Source organism: Sceloporus undulatus, chromosome 1, assembly GCF_019175285.1.
Source record: "Sceloporus undulatus isolate JIND9_A2432 ecotype Alabama chromosome 1, SceUnd_v1.1, whole genome shotgun sequence".
In the NCBI taxonomy this organism is placed as follows: domain Eukaryota; kingdom Metazoa; phylum Chordata; class Lepidosauria; order Squamata; family Phrynosomatidae; genus Sceloporus; species Sceloporus undulatus.
Window position 1 is genome coordinate 373648882 of NC_056522.1, and position 19183 is coordinate 373668064.

At 43.1% G+C, this 19183-nt stretch overlaps 1 protein-coding gene across 2 annotated transcripts in view; it reads right to left on the reverse strand.

Moving 5' to 3' along the window:
* Positions 1-19167, reverse strand: part of KIAA0586 (KIAA0586 ortholog) — a 104048-nt gene extending 84881 nt beyond the window's left edge. The window contains exons 1-14 of one of the 2 annotated variants that reach the window (XM_042452994.1): positions 18864-19167; positions 17934-18287; positions 17451-17536; positions 16503-16569; positions 15556-15625; positions 13050-13215; positions 12695-12884; positions 12430-12563; positions 10822-11058; positions 8698-8860; positions 6667-6855; positions 4502-4604; positions 1808-1955; positions 977-1018 (exon numbers count right to left, since the gene is read on the reverse strand). In XM_042452994.1, the coding sequence (XP_042308928.1) occupies positions 977-1018; positions 1808-1955; positions 4502-4604; positions 6667-6855; positions 8698-8860; positions 10822-11058; positions 12430-12563; positions 12695-12884; positions 13050-13215; positions 15556-15625; positions 16503-16569; positions 17451-17536; positions 17934-18171 (1833 nt within the window). In that variant the 5' untranslated portion in view covers positions 18172-18287; positions 18864-19167. The remainder of the gene's footprint in view (positions 1-976; positions 1019-1807; positions 1956-4501; positions 4605-6666; positions 6856-8697; positions 8861-10821; positions 11059-12429; positions 12564-12694; positions 12885-13049; positions 13216-15555; positions 15626-16502; positions 16570-17450; positions 17537-17933; positions 18288-18863) is intronic. The other variant, XM_042453003.1, reaches the window with a different exon arrangement.
* Between the last annotated feature and the right edge of the window lie 16 nt (positions 19168-19183).

A 19183-nucleotide genomic window follows, 5' to 3' on the forward strand; every position in this document is an offset into this window, starting at 1 on the left:
CTTTTAAACATAAGAGCACTGTGGATCAAACTAAAGGCCTCTCTAGTGTAGGATTCCGTTCCCATAGTGACCAGACAGATGTCTAAGTCCTAAGGAAGGAGGTGAACACAGTATCATCCTTCTACTCATGTAAATGAGCTAATGATATAGGAACACATAATGTCTCTAATACTGGAAGTAATGCAAAGCCATCATGAGTAGCAGGGTTTTTTATTATTTAAAAAATAACAAATCAAAATGCACTACTTGTATTCTATTTTAATGACTTTAAAATGGGTCTAGTCCAGTGTTACTCCAACATTTTACCCTTGAGACCCTCCTTTACATCCACATGCGAATGCCATGCCCCCCCTCCACTCGAACTAGTATAGGAATGAAAATATTTTGTTTATTTAGTGTGAATATTTTCATTTGTACATTTATGTATATTCATTTTTTAACATTTTATAAGGAAACAACATTGTTCATACTAGAACAGTTTTATTTAAGTATATTCAGTATTTTACTCAATGCATGTGTAAATCTGACACACAAAAAAGTTTGGAAAAGAGGAGGGGGGAATCAGGGACTCCAATAGCAACAGCAGCTTCATTTATATACCACTTTATACTGCACTAAGCAGTCTCTAAGGAGTTTACAGCTGTAAGCTAATTGCCCACAACAGGCTGGGTGCTCATTTTAGTGACCTTAGAAGGATACAAGGATGAGTTGACCCTGAGACCCAGGCTGGGATTGAACTCACAACCTTGTGGTTTATGAGTGAGTGGCTGCAGTACTGGCATTTAACCACTGTGCCAACAGGGCTCCAAGTCTTGCACACACCTCTTGACCAACTCTCAGGCCTGCCCTTGGGGTTCCGCCCTAACATTTGGGAACCACTGGCCTAGTTCATGTATTTTATTGATGCTGATTCCAGTGTCTTGGAATTGAATAATTGACAAATATATATAATTTTAAAAAATTCAGTGACACAGACCTTCATAATCCTATTCATGTCTGATTTCCAATCCTTTGCATCCTGTAAAACAGAAAAAGAATCTTACAATCATGACAAAGTTACAAAGATGTACTAGAAGTGGTCTTGCATATTCCTAGTGAAGATAGAGCATAACATAACTACTACCTCTTTGGGCCTTCTCCTTCTTTATTGAAACATTTTTAAATAGCCCTTTATCTTAATGGATACCATTAAGATTATTTTAGTCATGTCATGAGGCCTAATAACCATGAATAAAATGTTCTTGGTTACTTAAAGAAGGAAGTATCTTTGACTATCTAATGAAGTCAAATCAATGTGACTGCTTTATTAACAAGAAGGGTTGCAAAGTATACATCCCTGCAATAAACAAGCTTTTGTACTTACGTCTACTTCTTCAGATGCATTTTATGATTTGAGGTATTCTCCACAATCCAGGAAAGAATGTTTGCAAAAGAGAGGAGTGTATACCGTGCGTCATCTCTGGCTCACAGGCATCCTGTGTGGTATGTATGGCTAACAGAAACTGACTTGTTCAAGACTGACCCAGCAAGGTTCACAGCCAAGTTGACAGGTGAAGCCAGCTAATGAAAACTGTTTTTAAACTAATGTGCACCAGAATTTTAAGGAGCTTACTGATTTACATCCACTGCATACTATCTGCATGATTATTCTGCTTGAAGTAATGTCTGAAGCTTTTATTTCCAGGCAGCAACATTTTAACTTCCAATAAATACCTCTGCATGCCCAGATATCAGGATTCTGATTTATAGATCGTTTCAGCTTTCCCACTTTCAATTATTTCAGCAATACAATTATCTTGTGCCTTACCTGCAAGATGTCATGCATTTCCCTCTTCAGCTGTCCCAGATCACGGAGCACATCATCTGCTTTCTTAACAGTTCTCTCAATTGGATTGGAATTTTGATCTGTGCTTTTAAAGGCATGGATGGGCTCTGGCTGCTGAACATTGGATCTGCTAAGAAGAATATTTACAAATTCCTACTGAGAGTAAGAATACATTTTTATGAAGCAGTCTAGATTACAGAGTGGTGCTGAGTAAAAGTCAACTGAACCAGTAGGTGATCTGCATCACTTATAAAGAATCCTTGGGAAAGCAAGGTAAAACATATCAGAACTGAGCATTTATGGCTCATGTTGTTTAAATCTACAAATTACCACCTATTCTCACTAAAACAAACATATATAAGGAAAGCAATATCTAAGCAAGCCCTGTTCCTGGCTGGCATACCTGTCACATGTCAGCTGAGCAGGCCATCAACTACCTCTTTCGATTCTGCCCAGCATAAAAGTACATTTCTTAGAAGGAAAATTAATTTTGCATCTCTAGTGAGTTCAGCCTCTGGCATTAGACAGGTTTTGGATTCCTAGCCAGCCTCATGGCCAAACCTTAACAGCTGTCCAGTGACACAAAGAAAAGACTAATTTGTAGCAGCACGTTTTTAGATACTTTTTTCCTTAGTTGTTGCTGTTTGTTGTTATTGTTGTTGTTATTGTTTATTTATATAGTGCCCTAAATTTGCATGGCACTTTACAGGCATTATCAGTTTATTATTATCATTTATGGTTATATTTATTTATATCCCACTTTCCCCCCAAAACTGGGACTCAAAGTGGTTTACAATTTAAAAGAACACCACAATTAAAAACACACAAAAACCAACATAAAAATAGCATTAAACTATTATTAAAACACACCACTCATTAAAAGAATAAAATGCAATTTAAACAAATAAAAGTACTTAAAAACAGTACAATTAAAACCGTACAGTACACCCAGCATATTCTTCAAAGACTTTCTGTTTTAAAAGCCTGTCTGAATAAAAATGTCTTAGCCTGCAAACAGAAGGATAAGGGGGCCATTCTGGCCTCCCTGGGAAGGGAGTTCCAGAATCTAGGGCAGCCACTGGAGAGGCTCTTTCATGCATTCCCACCAACCATGCCTGCGATGCTGGTGGGACTGAAAGAAGGGCCTCTCATAATGATCTCAGAGCCTGGGCCAGCTCATACAGAGAAATATGGTCTGCCAAATAGCCTCAACCTGAGCCATAATAGGGATTTATAGGCCATAACCAGCCCTTTGAATTGTACCTGGAAACAGTGGAGCTGTTTCAGCCAGTGGAGCTGTTTCAGCAGGGGTATTGTGTAGTCTCTGTAACCAGCCCAGTTAATAGTCTGGCTGCAGCTGTTTGGACCAGCCAACATTTCCAAACACTCTTCAAAGTTAGTCCCAAGTAGAATGTGTTACAGTAGTCCAAACAGGATGTAACTATGGGCCCAAACAGACCAAAATAAAGCTGCTTCGGGTCACTTTGGAGGTATGCTGTTTGATCTCTTTGGAAAAGCGGGCTATACATAAACAGTATTCTTATTATTATTATTATTATTATTATTATTATTATTATTAAATGACATACACATCTTAAGAGGGCAGAAGCTGCACTAAAGCCATGTTCCAGTCCTAAGGACTGGAGCACAGCTTTGGTGCAGATTCTGGTCTCTTAAGAGGCCTGTGTCATTTAAACAGCATACCTCCAAAGAGACCTGAAGCAGCTTTTTGGCCTGTCTGTTTGGGCCCTAAGGCATGCACTATCACGGCCAGATCCAACGTCTCAAAGAATGGGCCCAGCTGGCATACACACTTTAAACATGCAAAAGCACTCCTGGCCACCTCAGAAGCCTGGGTCTTCCAGGTTCAAAGCTCAGTGCAGGAGTACATCCAAAGTGTGAACCTGCACCTTCAGGGCTAGTGTAACCTCATCTAACACAGACTCAATTCCCGTTCCCTGATCTGCCCTCTGACTGACCAGGAGCACCCTTGTTGTCTGCATTAAGTTTCAGATGGTTTACTCTCCTCCAGTTGATGGTAAAGATATGCAAAAAGATATGCAAGGATGAAGATGGACTAGGAGAGTGAATTTTCCTTTGTTACTAACCTGCTTGCACAGTTCTCATAGCTACTGGGGGAGGGAGATGGGTCACAGGAGATTCCTAAAGACTCATTGGCGGGGTACAAACCGCCGCTTTGCGGCGCTTCCCCGCCGCCGCCATTTGCTCCGTGCGGGAGCCGCAGCAGCCAAACCGCGTGACTCCCGCGCGGAGCAAAAAAGAAGCTCCATTTCGGAGCTTCTTCTTGCGGCGCCTCTATGACATCGCGAGGCGCCTGGTGCGGACTCGCGACGTCATAGGCACCGCGACACGTCTGGACGCTATGTGTCCAGTATGTAAAGATGGCGGCGCCCATGTAGAAGGTGTGCCACCATCTTGTACGTATAGGATACATACTAGGGTTAGGGGGGTGCGGAAGCACCGCCCCTTCCTAACCCTAGTACGTATCCTATACATACTATATGGCGGTGTGTGTCCCGCCATTGTTTCCCCAGTTCATCAATCCTTTTAGACCCAGCTGAGATAAGGATACCATGGCTGATTCAGTACTTTTTAATTTTTTTCCAGCTGGGCTTCTCCACATTATAAAGTTTGAGGCAACAGGAAGATACTTACCACTCTCTTTCAAAAGGCCACAGCACTGTATTGCTTTTCATTGGATCCTGTCTTAAGGGAGTTTCTTGAGAATTCAAAATCTGTTCTAGCAGTTTTCCTCCTCCTAGGGGGGAAACCAACACTATAACTAAATAGGGCCCTATGTGTTAATGTGAGAAACAGTGTTGCTAGTTTCCATTCTAGAATGGCAGCACTTCTACCAATTTAGGAGTTAAATTTCAATGCATGTTTTCGAAATAAATTGGTAGTAAAAAAATCATTTATTTGAGCTTCAGTTCAATAATAATAATAATAATAATAATAATAATTTATATTCCGCTTAATCACTTGGAATCCAAGCGGATTACAATAATAAAATGAGATACAATTAAAAATTTAAAAAACCGCTATCCCCAGTATAAAAGCACAGTAATACTAAAAAGAGATTAAACCAGAAAGACATTAAAACAATAGTATAATACAATAATTATTTGGATCAATACCTGTACCAGTAAAAGATACACGTGGAGATTTAAATAAAAAGTACTGAGCTATAACTGACCATCACAGTATGCCTATTTAGAATGAAAGCTAAAATACACTCAGGAGCATGAGATGCTCTTGATGCTCAAGAGGTAGGGTTGCCATAAGTCAGGACCTCCAAACCGGGACAAATGTAGGACAACATTTTCAAATGTAGAACACAGTTTTAATAAATGGAGGACACGCGGAAAAAATTGATGATTTTTTTAAAATGTTAATATAAATGAATGTTTCTTAGGCATGATCCAAATGGAGGACATTTTGAAATTTGACAGAAGAGGACATGTCCTGGAAAAGGAGGAGGATGTCTGGTCACCTTGTCTCTGGTCCAAAATACACTGCAGAAATAAAACATAGCTGGACTGAAATGCCCAGAGTTCCTCACCAAAGCTGCATCCACACTGAGGAAAGAATCCAGTTCGAGAGTGATTTAACTGTCCTGGGTTAGTGCTGGGAATGCTGGGAATTGTAGTACACTGTGGCCCCAGAGCTATCTCTGGCGGGGAGTCCCATAACCCTCCAAACGTAGTTGAACTGCAGTGCCCAGAATGCCTCACCAGGTGCATACACACTGAGGAAATGGTCCAGTTTGAGACTGCTCAGTGCTGGGGAATCCTGGGAATTGTAGTCTATTGTGGCCTCAGAGCCATTTCTGACAGAGAAGTCTCAATGTCTCCCAAACACTAACATTCCCAGGATTCCCTACCACTGGGTTAAAGCTGTTTCAAAGTGGGTTATTACTTCTGCAGTGTGTGAGAGATATAAAGGCTAGGGACTGGATTCATTCATTAACTCACAAAAGAAGGATATCTGTGTCCAAAACACACTGCTTTGACTGCCAGGGCTCAGTGCTATGGAATCCTGGGAATTGTAGTTTATTGTGGCACCAGAGCTCTCTAACAGAGAAGGTTAAATGCCTCACAGACACCAGAATTCCTGAGCATTGAGCCCTGGCAGTCAAAGTGAGAAAAAATACACAGGGGCAAAATAAATATTGAAAATGGCCACGCTCCTCCTCCTCCTCCTCATCTCAGTGCCAAAGGAAATGGCCCTCTCCTCTCCCCTCTGCTGCCTTGCTGGGACCGGTCCACATGGGGACCCAACAGAGGAGGAGCTCCTCTTCCTGAGTCTGGCAACCTCCTGTTGCCAACAAGCCTCGAAGATAATTCCCCAAACGTTTGGCCCAAACTCACTAAATCCTCCCATATCTCACCAAATATTCATTCAAAATCCCTGAAAAGTCCCTGTAATGTTAATATGGCAATAAAACATAGCCCTAATTGAATAAAAATAACTGGAACTTATTTCAACTCTCAAAATTACCATTAAAACCAACCACCAAAATCACACCAAAGGCTCTGAAAAGTACCCATTTTGGTGTGAAAGTCACCAGATTGGCAAAACCCAGGACAAATCTGAGTCAAGGAGGAAACCATGCAGGGACACCCCCAGTGATGAAAAACCGGGAATGTCCCGCTGGCAGGAGGGTTATGGCAACCCTATCAAGAGGGCATGATACTGTAATTGGCACATCCATTTAAATAGATAAATCCCATTTGGGGAACAAGGTGGGATACAAATCCCATAAATAGATAAGTAAATAAATAAATGGGGGTGAGGTCACGGCTACCTCTTAACCTTACCCAAAGTTCTTCCATAAGCTGACTGATGCACATTTTCTTTTTCTCCAACAGGTTGTTCTCTCTTGGACATTTTTTGAGAGATTTTAGCATCTCTGGATACTGGCACAGGAGCATAGCGCCGTGGTGCTGGTGTGTTTAGAGGGGACTTCTGCCTATGGACATTATGGTTTCCAAAGTGTCTTGAACAGGCTAGAATGTAGAATGAAGAACAGATTTGTCCATGAAAAGAATACATATTAAGACAGCCAGAAAACCAAGAACATTTACTATAATACTACAAAAACCTTGTCAATTTAAAGGAATCTCATTCAGATGGAACCATTCCATCTTACAAAAAAGGTGAAACCAGCAATCTGGGAGTGAGTGATAAAACTCTCAAAAGTACAAGAATACCATCTGTCCCATAATTAATTAACACAGACAGAATGTACTGTCAGATTCTTGGTGACTTTCACCAAGAGTGAAAGACTTGTGGAGACCTGCCAAACTTGGACATATTTCTAAAATGATATTTTTATTTTGGAAATCTTCCAGAAGTCTATAAAAGTATAACATGGAAAGGGGGAAGTGAAAGAGAAATCATACATCTTCTCTTTTCTATCACCCCATTCTTAGCAGGTCATTACAGCTTGAAAATTTAAGCTTTGCACAGGGAACATCTTCAAAAAATGTAGGACAGTTCTAAACTTTTCTATTCTTGCTTTTCAGAGAAACTCCAATTCAGACATCACAGCATGTCATGGTTAAGAAAATTTAAACATCATTTGATGATTCTTTTTTTCCATTTTTTTCCATTTATTAAAAATATTATTAATTACTTTTTTGGTCTCCCAAAATGATGCCTAATAAAATAATGCCAATTTTATTAACCAAAGATCACATAGAATCATACTGTGTTGAATGAGTTCTAGAAGCACAGCAAAAATGGATCCAGACTGACTTCCACCCACAACTGAGCTGCTGCCGCAGAGAAGTGACTGCTATGTATACTCATTATCCTAGCCTTTTAGTGTTGATACAACAGAATGGCTACTAAATTTCTCAAAATTTGATCAGGCTTACACAAGAGGAGGCATCTGAACTGAGATGCAACAGTTTGCAATTGGCTGGCAAACTAGAATCATGATTTGAAGTAAGTCGGCAAAGCATGGTTTGGAACGGATGTTAATATTGACAAATCAGAATAATCACAATTGTTTTGCTGCATCACAAAGAGCTAAGTGAATCCTACAATCTGGAGAGGCAGGATATAAATAAAACGTATTATTATTATTATTATTATTATTATTATTATTATTATTATTACTACAAAAACAAAAATAAAAAACCTGTGATTTGCCTACTGCAAAATTGGAAGTTCACATCATGGTTTGGATACTAATGTATGATAAAAGCAAACCATGATTTGATGTTATTACAAATGACTTACTGTTAATGCTGCTGAGTTGGCCAGAGGGAGGGGAGAGTTCAGTGTTACTCACTTTTGCATAATCAGAAATTTAAATGTTTTTATGTTGTCTAAATTTTATGGAATATTTTAAAAAATAAAACAAAAAGAGCTACTAAGTGCCGAAACAGATGACCCATTAAAGCCCACTTCCGGGCATCTTGGGAGAGTGGCATTTACACACCGCATACTCCAAAGCCACCTGGAAGCTGCCCAGCTCCCCAGACATGAATGATTTCAAGATGCTCCTGCAATGCGATGTTTACATGCCACACACTGCAGGAGTGTCTTGAAGGTTGCAGTAGGGCTGGAAAAGGCAGCTCTTTCTCGACCAAAATAGGTGCTGATCTTTTCCACTCCTATTTGGGTTGGGTGCAGGGCGGATTGGGGTCACACGGCATATGTTTGCTGCAGCCCCAATGTATCTTCAGTGGGGGCAGCTTCAAGCCACTCCTTCCTAGCTGTCTGTTCCAGCCCTAAAATAGCTTTAAGCCTCTGAAAAAGACAAACAGTATTACTCTTTTGCTTTTAAACAGAACATAAAAAGAACACAATGACAAACAAAACAACTGAACTTCTCCCACCTTGTGTATGCACAGCACAAGCAGAAAATAAATCCTGTTGAGTTGAGGTTTGAGTGGCAAGTGATCTTCCTGGCTTTGCAGCATTTTTTGTCGTTTCTTTGGAAGGTGCTGTGCTGGCAGCTTGGAAGCCACCAGAATTCAATGCAGAACTAATTAATTGGGACTAGAAGGAAGAGATTACAGAATCATCAGAGGAATCACTTGGTAAACTCCTCTTTGCCTATAGAGACAGTATCAGCTGCAGAGATAATATCACACATAATTGCCCATGATCCTGTCCCAATTCAAGATGAATAACATATGACCACCACAAGAGAATCAGCATCAGAGTAATGCATTGGGAGTACAGAAGCTTAAGCAGGACTTCCCACCTGACTTCTAGCTAGCGTTAGACCTAAAGGATCTACCCACCTCACACAGTTTCCTCAAGGAAAGAGACAAAGATACAGAGTTGTGAGCTCCTTCTTTGCCAATGTGAACAGTAACAGAAGCTTTAGCCGAGTTTCCTTGGACGAGTGCTGAAGCCCATTTGAGAGTCAAGGTACAACAACTGGAAGCACATTGCCTTGTATGTGTAATGGAAGAACTGCTCCCAACTTTCTCTTGCTAGTTATGATAGGTTGTGGGTGGGGGATTTTGTTCAAGATCCTTTTGCCTATGTCTCAACTTATGTGGTCAAGTTAGCAGGGAACACCAGTGTTGTTGGTCTCAAACTCTTGCTCATTTCAAAATATGGCTCCTGCTGTTTAACAAGTTGCTGATCAGTGATGTACAGATTCAAACAAAATATCATACATTGAAATATGTGCCTTCAACTTCATCTTGAATCCCATTTTGGGAGAAAGGCAGGACATAAATAAATAAAATAATGGGCAGGAAGAAAGCAGCCAGAACAGAGCGTAATGATCTCCAGTTCAGTGTGACATCAATATCCCATTTACAGCTTTTGTTCCACTTGTGGGATTCTACCTGGAATGATGTTAGGAATGGGCTGCAGGCCCATTTACACTTATTCCTCTCCCAGTGTAGTCACTACAGACAAAATATAAAAAACAAAATCCTCCAGTTTTCCTAATTATCTGAACAAAGCACCTTTCTCACCTTGTTTGGAGTGGGTGGGTAAAGATTTCTAATTTTAAATAGGGAGGCTAAAATAGTAGGAATCTTAGCAAACAGAAAAGGACTGTTAAACTCTGCCAAAAACTGTCCATCTATAGTTGCTATTTGTCATCAGATGGACAGTCCTACTGGGCCTCAGGAGGTGGGGGCCAGAGGTTCTTCAGGATGGCATGTCACAATTGTAATAACTATCACCTTTGGTCCCAGCATCTACCTATTGCCAATTTTAAAAATGCAGACTGACCCCATAGACACACTGAATGTCACACTTACTTTTGGTCCTAAACTTCCACTATTATTAACATAGCTCAACCCAGCATCCTCCTCAAACTAGGAGACAAACCTCTGTTAGGTATTACAATTGTACCTACTTAATTAAGGCTGTGATTCTTAAGGTTTCAAAGGCCCTGTACAGGCAGGCCAAAATAAAGCTGTTTTGGGTCACTTTGTGACTTAAGATGTGTGTTGTTCATATGACACACACATCTTAAGAGGCCAGAAGCTGCACCAAAGCTATGCTTCAGTCCTTAGGGCTGGAGCATGGCTTTGGCGTGGCTTCTGGCCTCTTAGGACACATGCATCCCTTAAACAGCGTAACTCCAAAGTGACCAGAAGCAGCTTTATTTAGGCCTGTCTGTACAGGGCCAAAGAGACTTATTTGTTATAATGTGCACAAAACTGAATGGCAGCAGCATAAGGAGACCAATACAAGACCAACATAAGATATCCCCCCACCCCCACGCAAATCTGGTGCCCCACTCATGTACTGGACTACAATTCTCATCATCCCTACCCAATGTGACATAGTTGGATATAGATTTTGGGAACTGTAGTTAAGCACGCTGAGAGAGTACCAGGTTCTTGGGGGTAGAGGGGCTTTCTGCAAAAGGCAGAGTCTCATAAAATGAGCCACACATCCCTTCATGCTGTTCTGTAAAACATCAGTAAGATGTTTATTCAGTAGTGATCAGACAGAACTGCATTTTTTAATTTTTCAGCTGTTACCTGAATATTCATTTGCTGCTGCTGCAAGTTTTCCAGATGCTGAATTCGCTGTTCCATAAATAGGTTCATTTGCTTCTCAAGCTCGCCAACCCTCTGGTGGCAAGGGGACTTATTACTCTGTTGAGCCTTTACAGTTGCTTGCTGTTCTGCCACATGCTGCAGTTGTCTGTCTGTCTCCTGTAACTTATTCAGTATTTCGGATACAGAGCTCACTTTTGCTTCCAAGTCACTTTGGACCTGAGGAGGAGAAATGTACATCAACATCTAAGGTGCTGTGAAGGTGAAATCTTCCACTTCTTCATTTATTAAAACGACTTTTTATTATGAGACCTCAGTGCAGCAAACAGATAAAACAATTCCATGTTAAAAATCAAGAAATAATTTAAACATAATTAAAACATAGTAAGGCCTTTGACAAGGTTTCCCATGATATTCTTGCAAATAAGCTAGTAAAATGTGGGCTAGACAAGGCAACTGTTACATGGATTTGTAATTGGTTGACTGGCCGAACCCAAAGGGTGCTCAACAATGGCTCCTTTTCACCCTGGAGAGAAGTGACCAGTGGGGTCCCACAGGGCTCTGTCCTGGGCCCAGTGCTATTCAACATCTTTATCAATGACTTGCATGACAGAATTGGGAGCATACTCATCAAATTTGCAGATGACACCAAAACTGGAGAGTGTCCAAAGGAGGGCGACAAAAATGGTGAAGGGTCTGGAAACCATGTCCTATGAAGAACGACTTAGGGAGCTGGGCATGTTTAGCCTGGAGAAAAGAAGATTAAGAGGTGATCTGATAGCCCTCTTTAAATATTTGAAGGGATGTCATATTGAGGAGAGAGCAAGCTTGTTTTCTGCTGCTCCAGAGAACAGGACCCGGAACAATGGATGTAAGCTGCAGGAAAAGAGATTCCACCTCAACATTAGGAAGAACTTCCTGACAGTTAGGGCTGTTCGATAGTGGAACACACTCCTTCCTTGGAGTGTAGCGGAGTCTCCTTCTTTGGAGGTCTTTAAGCAGAGGCTGGATGGCCATCTGTTGGGGTTGCTTTGACTGAGACTTCCTGCATGGCAGGGGGGTTGGACTGGATGGCCCTTGTGGTCTCTTCCAACTCTACGATTCTATGATTCTATGAAAACATATTAAACAATTCATGCAAATTAAAAGAGCTTTAAAATGCTAAAAGAATTAAAACCATGCACCTGCTTAAAAGTAAATTAAAACAAAACAAACAGCTTCATTCATATACTGCTTCATACTGAACTAACAGCGTCTAAGCGGTTTACAACCGTAAGCTAATTGCCCCCAACAATCTGGGTGGTCATTTTAGCGACCTCCTCAGAAGAATGCAAGCCTGAATCAAGCTTGAGCCCTTTTGCTGGTATTGAACTTGCAACCTTATCATTTTTAGTGAGTGGCTGCAGTACAGGCATTTAACCACTGCACCACCAGGACTCCTAAATTAGGCCCCAAAGGTTTTAACAAAAAGCCCTGCTTTGGCCTGGCACTGAAAAGAAATCAAGATTGGCACCAATCAGGTCTCCAAGGGAAAGGATGCCACAAGTAGGGTGCCACAGTCAAGAAGGCTGTCTCCTGGGTCCTCCCTACCTGTATTGTCTTCAGCAGTGGGAGGGCCCTCCAGTGGATCTCATTCCTTGGGCAGGCATGTGCGAGGAGAGGGACTCCTTTAAGTACTGAGGTGCCAAGTTGTTTAGGACTTTGAATGTCATCACTGGCACCTCCTAGGTCAATGGATTAAAAAGCTATATGTTATTTATTCCCAAAACAATGAATGTGACAGGTACCTTTAGGAGAAAGTTAACCAGTAAATTACAGATAAAGACTACTCCTCAGAATCTGGAGAAGCATGCACCTGAATAGATTGCTTGGACTTGCATGTGTGTAGAGAGGTGGTGGCCAAGGTCCAACTGTGGCAGGAATGGGACACCATGAAGTGAGCTGCTTTGAAGGGACCTTTTTCCACAGAACCACAAAGAGTTCTGGATCTTTTGTAAAGGTTGTTCGAGAGTCACAAATCCACACACACAGATGTGGAACAGATGCTGGTAGGAAAAGAGAGGGGAGGAGATTACTTTGTCCAAAAGTTTCCACACAAATTCAGGATCTGACTCACAGTCTGCGTATGCTCTCAGTGGTTGTGGTGGGAACTGATATCTCAGCTCCCTCCTCCCTGCTTATTGGAACAGTTATCAAAATCAATCACTTACTTTGAGAAGTGGAGCTGTAGAAGCAATGGCTGCTGCTGTGGCGGCGGCAATCGTAGTTGCTGAATCCATCTCACTACATGTTGACTTAGGATTGTCCTTTTTGTCTGGCCACGTGTTATCTAGAAGCTGTACCTTCACCTCTTTAAACACCGGAGCATTTTGAATTCTAAGTTGAAAGACAGACAGGTGCATGGTTATTTCTCTGAAAGGCATTTTTCACTCATTCTTCTCTGTACATTTTTCAGTGAACAAATTTTCTTGACATGAGTTCATAATTGGACAGAAGAAATTGCCTTACATCAGGTAAGACTTATTGGCTACCAACAGGCTATCTTATTGTCTGTTAGAATTTGTATTATGCGACCAGTAACAATTTTAATGTTTCAGCCCGAGATTAAAAAAAATGGAAACATCTTTCCAAAACACCTATTGGGGAAGATAAAGCTGCCCATCCCAAAAGAAGAACAAACTAAAATGAGCTTTAGCCCTTCCTCCTTCAGGTGCTTTTCAACAGTACAGTGGGCCCTTGGTATACGCAGGGAATCCGTTCCGGACCCCCCATATACCAAAATCTGTGTATGCTCAAGTCCCATTTGTCCCCATTGGGAACAAAAGTCCAAGGGCCCCTCTCTCCTTTACTTACTTTCGGACTAAGTGCCATGCTGGAGGTCTTGGAGGCCTGCGACACGGCTGCTGGCCTCCTCGCTGCCGCCACAGGAAAAAGTCAGTGTGGCGGCGGGTTGCAGTGGAGGCCAAGCCATGGCTCCTGCGCTCCGTGGAAGGACCCGATGGCAGCGTTGGAGGCCAAGAGGGCCCCCGCACTGGACACCTGACCCTTCACGGCGGCAGTTGAGGTCAAGTGGCAGTGCAGGGGCCTTGAAGGCCTCTGGCGCTTGCTGCGCTCTGCCCATCACGCCGGTAGGCGGTGGCGAGGAGGCAGAGGCAGCAGACACCGAGGCCTTCAAGGCCTCCTGCACCGTCACCCAGCTCCTCCCCCGCCACTGCAGAAGGGCCAGGTGTCGGTGCTGGGGCCTCTGGCCTTCAACACCAAATTGGCCCTTCCGTGGCGGCGGAGGGTCGAGGAGACCAAGTGCCTGCGCTGGGCCTTGAAGACCTCCAGCATGGCAGCTCTGCCTCCTCGCCACCGCTGCGGGAAAGGCCCGGCGGCAATGCTATTGGGGGCCAAGAGGCCTCCAAACACTGCCATTAGGCCATCCGTGGCAGTGGCAAGGAGGCCAGGCTTGGCCTCCGCCGCCCCCCAGCTTTTCCCGGGGCGGCGGCGAGGCGGCCAAGCAGCTGCGCCCGGATGCCTACCTCCAGCACCAGCACCCGGCCCAAAAGGTAAGTAAGAGGGAGGGAGGGATGGAAGAAAGGGAGGGAGGGAAGGGAGGAGGGGAAGGGAGGCCAGGGACTTTTGTTCCCAATGGCAACGCGCGTGCACACGCACCGCCACTGAGAACAACTTCCGGGTTTGGCATCCACGGATGCTCAAATCCGTGTATAAGTAGGGTCGACTGTAAATACAACATAAGCATAGACAAGCCCATCTGTGAGCAAGGTACTGAGTGGTAACGGGCAGCAGAAATTCTTGCTATGGGGCTTATCTTCACGGTCCAGAATATGCTGGGCTTCCCTCAAGAGTATTCTGACCCCCAATTCTCCCTGTTATCTGTGCTCTCTCTGCAGTGACAACAGGCAGTTGCTTTCTGTTTGTTGCCATGTGACACCACTGAGGTTACAACGCGGTGTCCATCCAGGTTATCAACACAAGGATGCCTCATTCTGACCTCAGAGTGAATTATATCCAAGCTCCAGGTGCAATGGGACTGCAATGGGAAGGTGGCTGCCTGTCATCACTATAGAGAAAGCCGAAAATCGAGAGCAAAAGGTTTTTAAATTCAGGTTAAGGAGAGGAAAGACTGGATCAGATGCAGACATTGTGAAGCCAGTCTGAGCATGATTCAGGGTTTTGGCCCTGAGTCATGCAAACAGGACGAAGTAGGCACGGGGAGAATTCAAAGTAAATAATCCACACAGACAAGCCCTATGAGAACCTTTTGGCTAGAAAAGGGGCAGGCAATGCACAACTGGTGTCCCCTTTCCCAGATGATTGAGACCACAACACCCACAGTTTTTCAACAGTGACCTGACGATTATGGGAAATGCAGTCCAAACCATCTGGAGAGCTCCACAGCTTGAACAAATCACCATCTAGAGTGCTTTGAAGCTGGGATGCAGTCAAAATAGATTCAAAGGAGAAGAAATGTTACTTGCTCTTCAGGAACCTTTAAGACACTGTAGGCATCCTGTAGCATCATTTTAGCACAGGGTATGTGTCAAATATCAGGGTTTACATTTATGCCTTTTCTGTTGTTCCATTTAAAACACACTGAAGGGAATTATGGGACACTCCACTTTTTTTGGCCTCAAAAATCTGACTTGAGAGCAGCAACACTTTACAGCTGTTCAAAGAGATCAAGACACTGTTCTAAGTTGTCACACTTACCGCTGCTTGAATACAGCTCTTACAGCCTCCTTCTGTCCAGCATCATAATGGGAGACAAAAATGTCTGCTGCTATAAAACAGGGGGGAAAAAGAAATTATTGTGTTGTTGTAAGCAGGAATTCGAACCCTGGACTCCCACTGTCCTACTCCAAGGCTCAAGTAACTACACAGCACTGATGCCCAGAACAAACTATACTTTGCACAAAACAAAATTGTCACAAACTGCAACATGAGGAAAAAAAGTCATCTTCAGATACTACTCATCACCGACAACTGAACATACAAGACTGGATCTTGCCTGACACACCATTTTTTGAACCCCAACCTTATGTTGAAGAGCATTCCAGAAGTATGGGTTCCAGGATTTAAAATCATTTTAAAAGGTCGTTTTAAAGCTATGTTTGGAATAAGAGGAAGAACAAGAAAATGGTAGGGCCATTGTATGGAGAAGAATGTGAGGTGCTAACAGGAAACAGAGGGAAAACACAAGTATATGTGTATCTTTCTACTTTGTAATCTCTTGTTAGCTAAAGCTGTGTGAAAAAGGGGAAGCAGGGCTCCAGTACCATCCTCTCCTAATGTTTTCCAGAGCTAGCTTTTGAAAGAGTACAGAAGCATGTACATATCCAAAATATATAAACCCTCCAAGATCATGAATCTATTTTGTGTGCTCACTCTGATTCTAGCTGAGGTAGAATTTTAGCTCAATCCATCATGTGTTTTATTGTTTGAAGGAACATTTATTCTAAACTGGTAACTTGACTCTTTTTCCAAGTTCAGACTCAACAAAGACTTTCAGAGCAAAATGCAGGTTCTATTCTGGTTCAGGAAAAAAGTAAAATTTGGTGAGTTAAGCTTAATTTCACTCTCTGAGGAACACTGAGAAATTATTTTCAGAAGCAAGAAACAAGGATGCAATCTTATGCATAAACAACACATTGCATTACCTTTTTGTTTAGCTGCTGCTTCTTTCATTTCTGAAGGAACATGTACTGTATTTTCAGGGCAATAAGCCTATTGGAGGGAAAAAAGAAAATCATGGAAAAAGCTTCAATTCTGTGTAACACAGATAGCACAACATCCTGTTACATATATACATGCATCTGTCTTTTTGGACAAGGGGCATGTGGGGCTATTCTGTACCAAAACCTTCCCCCCATACGACTGTCAAGCCCCGGGAGAAGACTCTGCTACTACTTGCTGGAGAGGGGAGGAAGAGATGATGAATATGTGGCTGGCCTGAGTTCCATAGGAAGGGAAAGCAGGCTGCACTCCATCTGTGAGAGCACTCTTGCTTCTTTCCCCCTCTGAGCTGAGACCAACACCTTCTTCATCATCTGAATTGTCTCCCCTTATCCACTGGTAAGCAGCAGCAAAGCCTGCCCCCTCCTGCAGTTTGACAACTCACAGGACAAAAGGACATCAAAGAACATCCACCAGCTTGATGCTGAATTTTGACCATGGTCATCCTGTTTGTTAATTCTAGATGGATAGCCTTGTGGATGTGATGACACCAAGAGTATGCTATTACTATTATGGCTGTTGCTTTTGTTCATATTTATTTATATAGCACCATCAATTTACATGAGATTTTACAGGCACAAAAACCGAAAACTGTGGGTCCTGCCAAATGCATACAATCTAAAATGTGTGCATACACACACATGTAGAGGGAAGGAAGGAATATATATTTATACCAAACTCCTTTCCAGGCAAGCATTCTCTGAAGATGCCAGCCACAGATGCCGGCGAAACGTCAGGAAGAAACTCTTCTAGAACATGGCCACATAGTCTGAAAAACCCACAAAAATCTATGGATGCCGGCCATGAAAGCCTTCGACTTCAGAGAGGAAATATTGCTTGTCATCAAAAGAAGAGAACACTACTACGCTTACCTCTGGAGTTGCCTGTGAGTCTTGTCCATCTTTTCCAGGAAATGGCAACTGTTCTGACCCTCTGGCAAAATATTTGCTTGGATCACCTAGAAGAAATGTTAATTTACTGTATGTTGTGTTTCCTGATTAATCAGTGAATGGAATACTTAATGGAATGGAAAGCTGCCAAAATGGCAACCAAAACTGAAAGTGGTCAGAAACCCAGTGGAGGAAATAAGTTGGAGCAAAGCCAGCTGGGGAGAAGAAATTTGCAACGTAACAATAGGAAAACACTTCACTTGTGATTTAGATGAAAAGGTGAAAACATTATGGAAACAAACGTTTTATGGAAACTGTCAAATCTGTAGTACTTATGGCTTATAAAGAGAGGTGACAGCCTCAGAGTAAGTGCTGCAAATGTAAGTGTCAATGAAGTTTTCTACTGATACAAATCAGTTGGACCACATGGAAATACTTAGATCTGCATAACACTAACAAACGTACCTTCTGCTTCATCTTCAGATGTTTCTGTTGTCAGCTTACGAGGTTCAGGTTTGTTTGCCACCAATGCTGGTGGGACATAGGCTCCCTCATCCTTAGTCAGCGCAGGGCGTTCCAGGCGACGGGGAGGAGCTATTTCCCGAAGCCTCTTTGCTGAAATGGAGACCTTCTTCTTCGCACAAGCAGCAGGTTTGCTGTCAGCAGACGCTGCCGCCTGAGTGTCAAGGGGTTTCTTCTTCATGTGGAAGTAGATGGAGTGGACAAGGACGCCGTCACCAGCAGAATCTCAGCTCCAGACAGCGATCTCTTCGGAGAACTCTTGTTAGCCGCTCACAGCAAACAGTTCGGCTCTTGTTCCTTTAAAACAAAGCAAAAGCTAATGTTGCGCTCAGCTAAAGACAGGAGGGCAGGCCTCCCTGTTGTTGTTGTTGTTGTGTGCCTTGGCATTGTTTCTGACTTATGGTGACCCGGTCCCCGTGACTAAGCTACACCAGGTGTCTCATTCATAGGGTCACCATAATTTGAAGCCGATGTGAAGACGGTTAATGCACACACAAGACGAAGGGGGTAGAGTCTCACCACGTTCATGGTTGCCATGCAATGTGGGAATGGCAAGGCAATTTGACACTGAGACTTTAGTGTCATCCGCTTTGACATCACTGTAAGTGCCTCAGCTGAATGCTATGGAATTCTGGGAGTTGTAGTTTGTTGTGGGGCCCCGAACGAAACTCTGCTCCACTTGGGGCCCACAACAAACTACAATTCCCAGAATTCCATAGCATTCAGCCGAGGTACTTAAAGCAGTATCCAATTATTTCTCCAGTGAGGATGCAGCCTTACATCTACTTCCTCAGATGCATTTTACACCTCTTTAGTTTTAAAAGGATACACATGATGCCCATAGAGAGAGAGACAGAGAGATCCTCTCCTCACCAGAAGTCTAACCAGCAGCAACCCTCGTTGCCATGGCAACAGCCGCACCCCACAGACTGCTCTCCCGCCGCTTCCCAACCGGTCAATTCGGCACAGCCCCTTCCGCAGGCTGAGGGCAGAGTGCGCACGCGCGGCTCCGAGTCACTTTACATCCACCAAGTCACAGAGCCGGAATTCTATGCGCATGCGCGGTTCACTTCACGTCCCCCCCCCCGGTCAGGACGCCGGAGTTCTACGCGCATGTGTGATTCTCTTCTAAATCCCCAATCAGAGCACCGGAGTTCTAGCCGCACGCGCAGTTCACTTCACGTCTCCAAGCC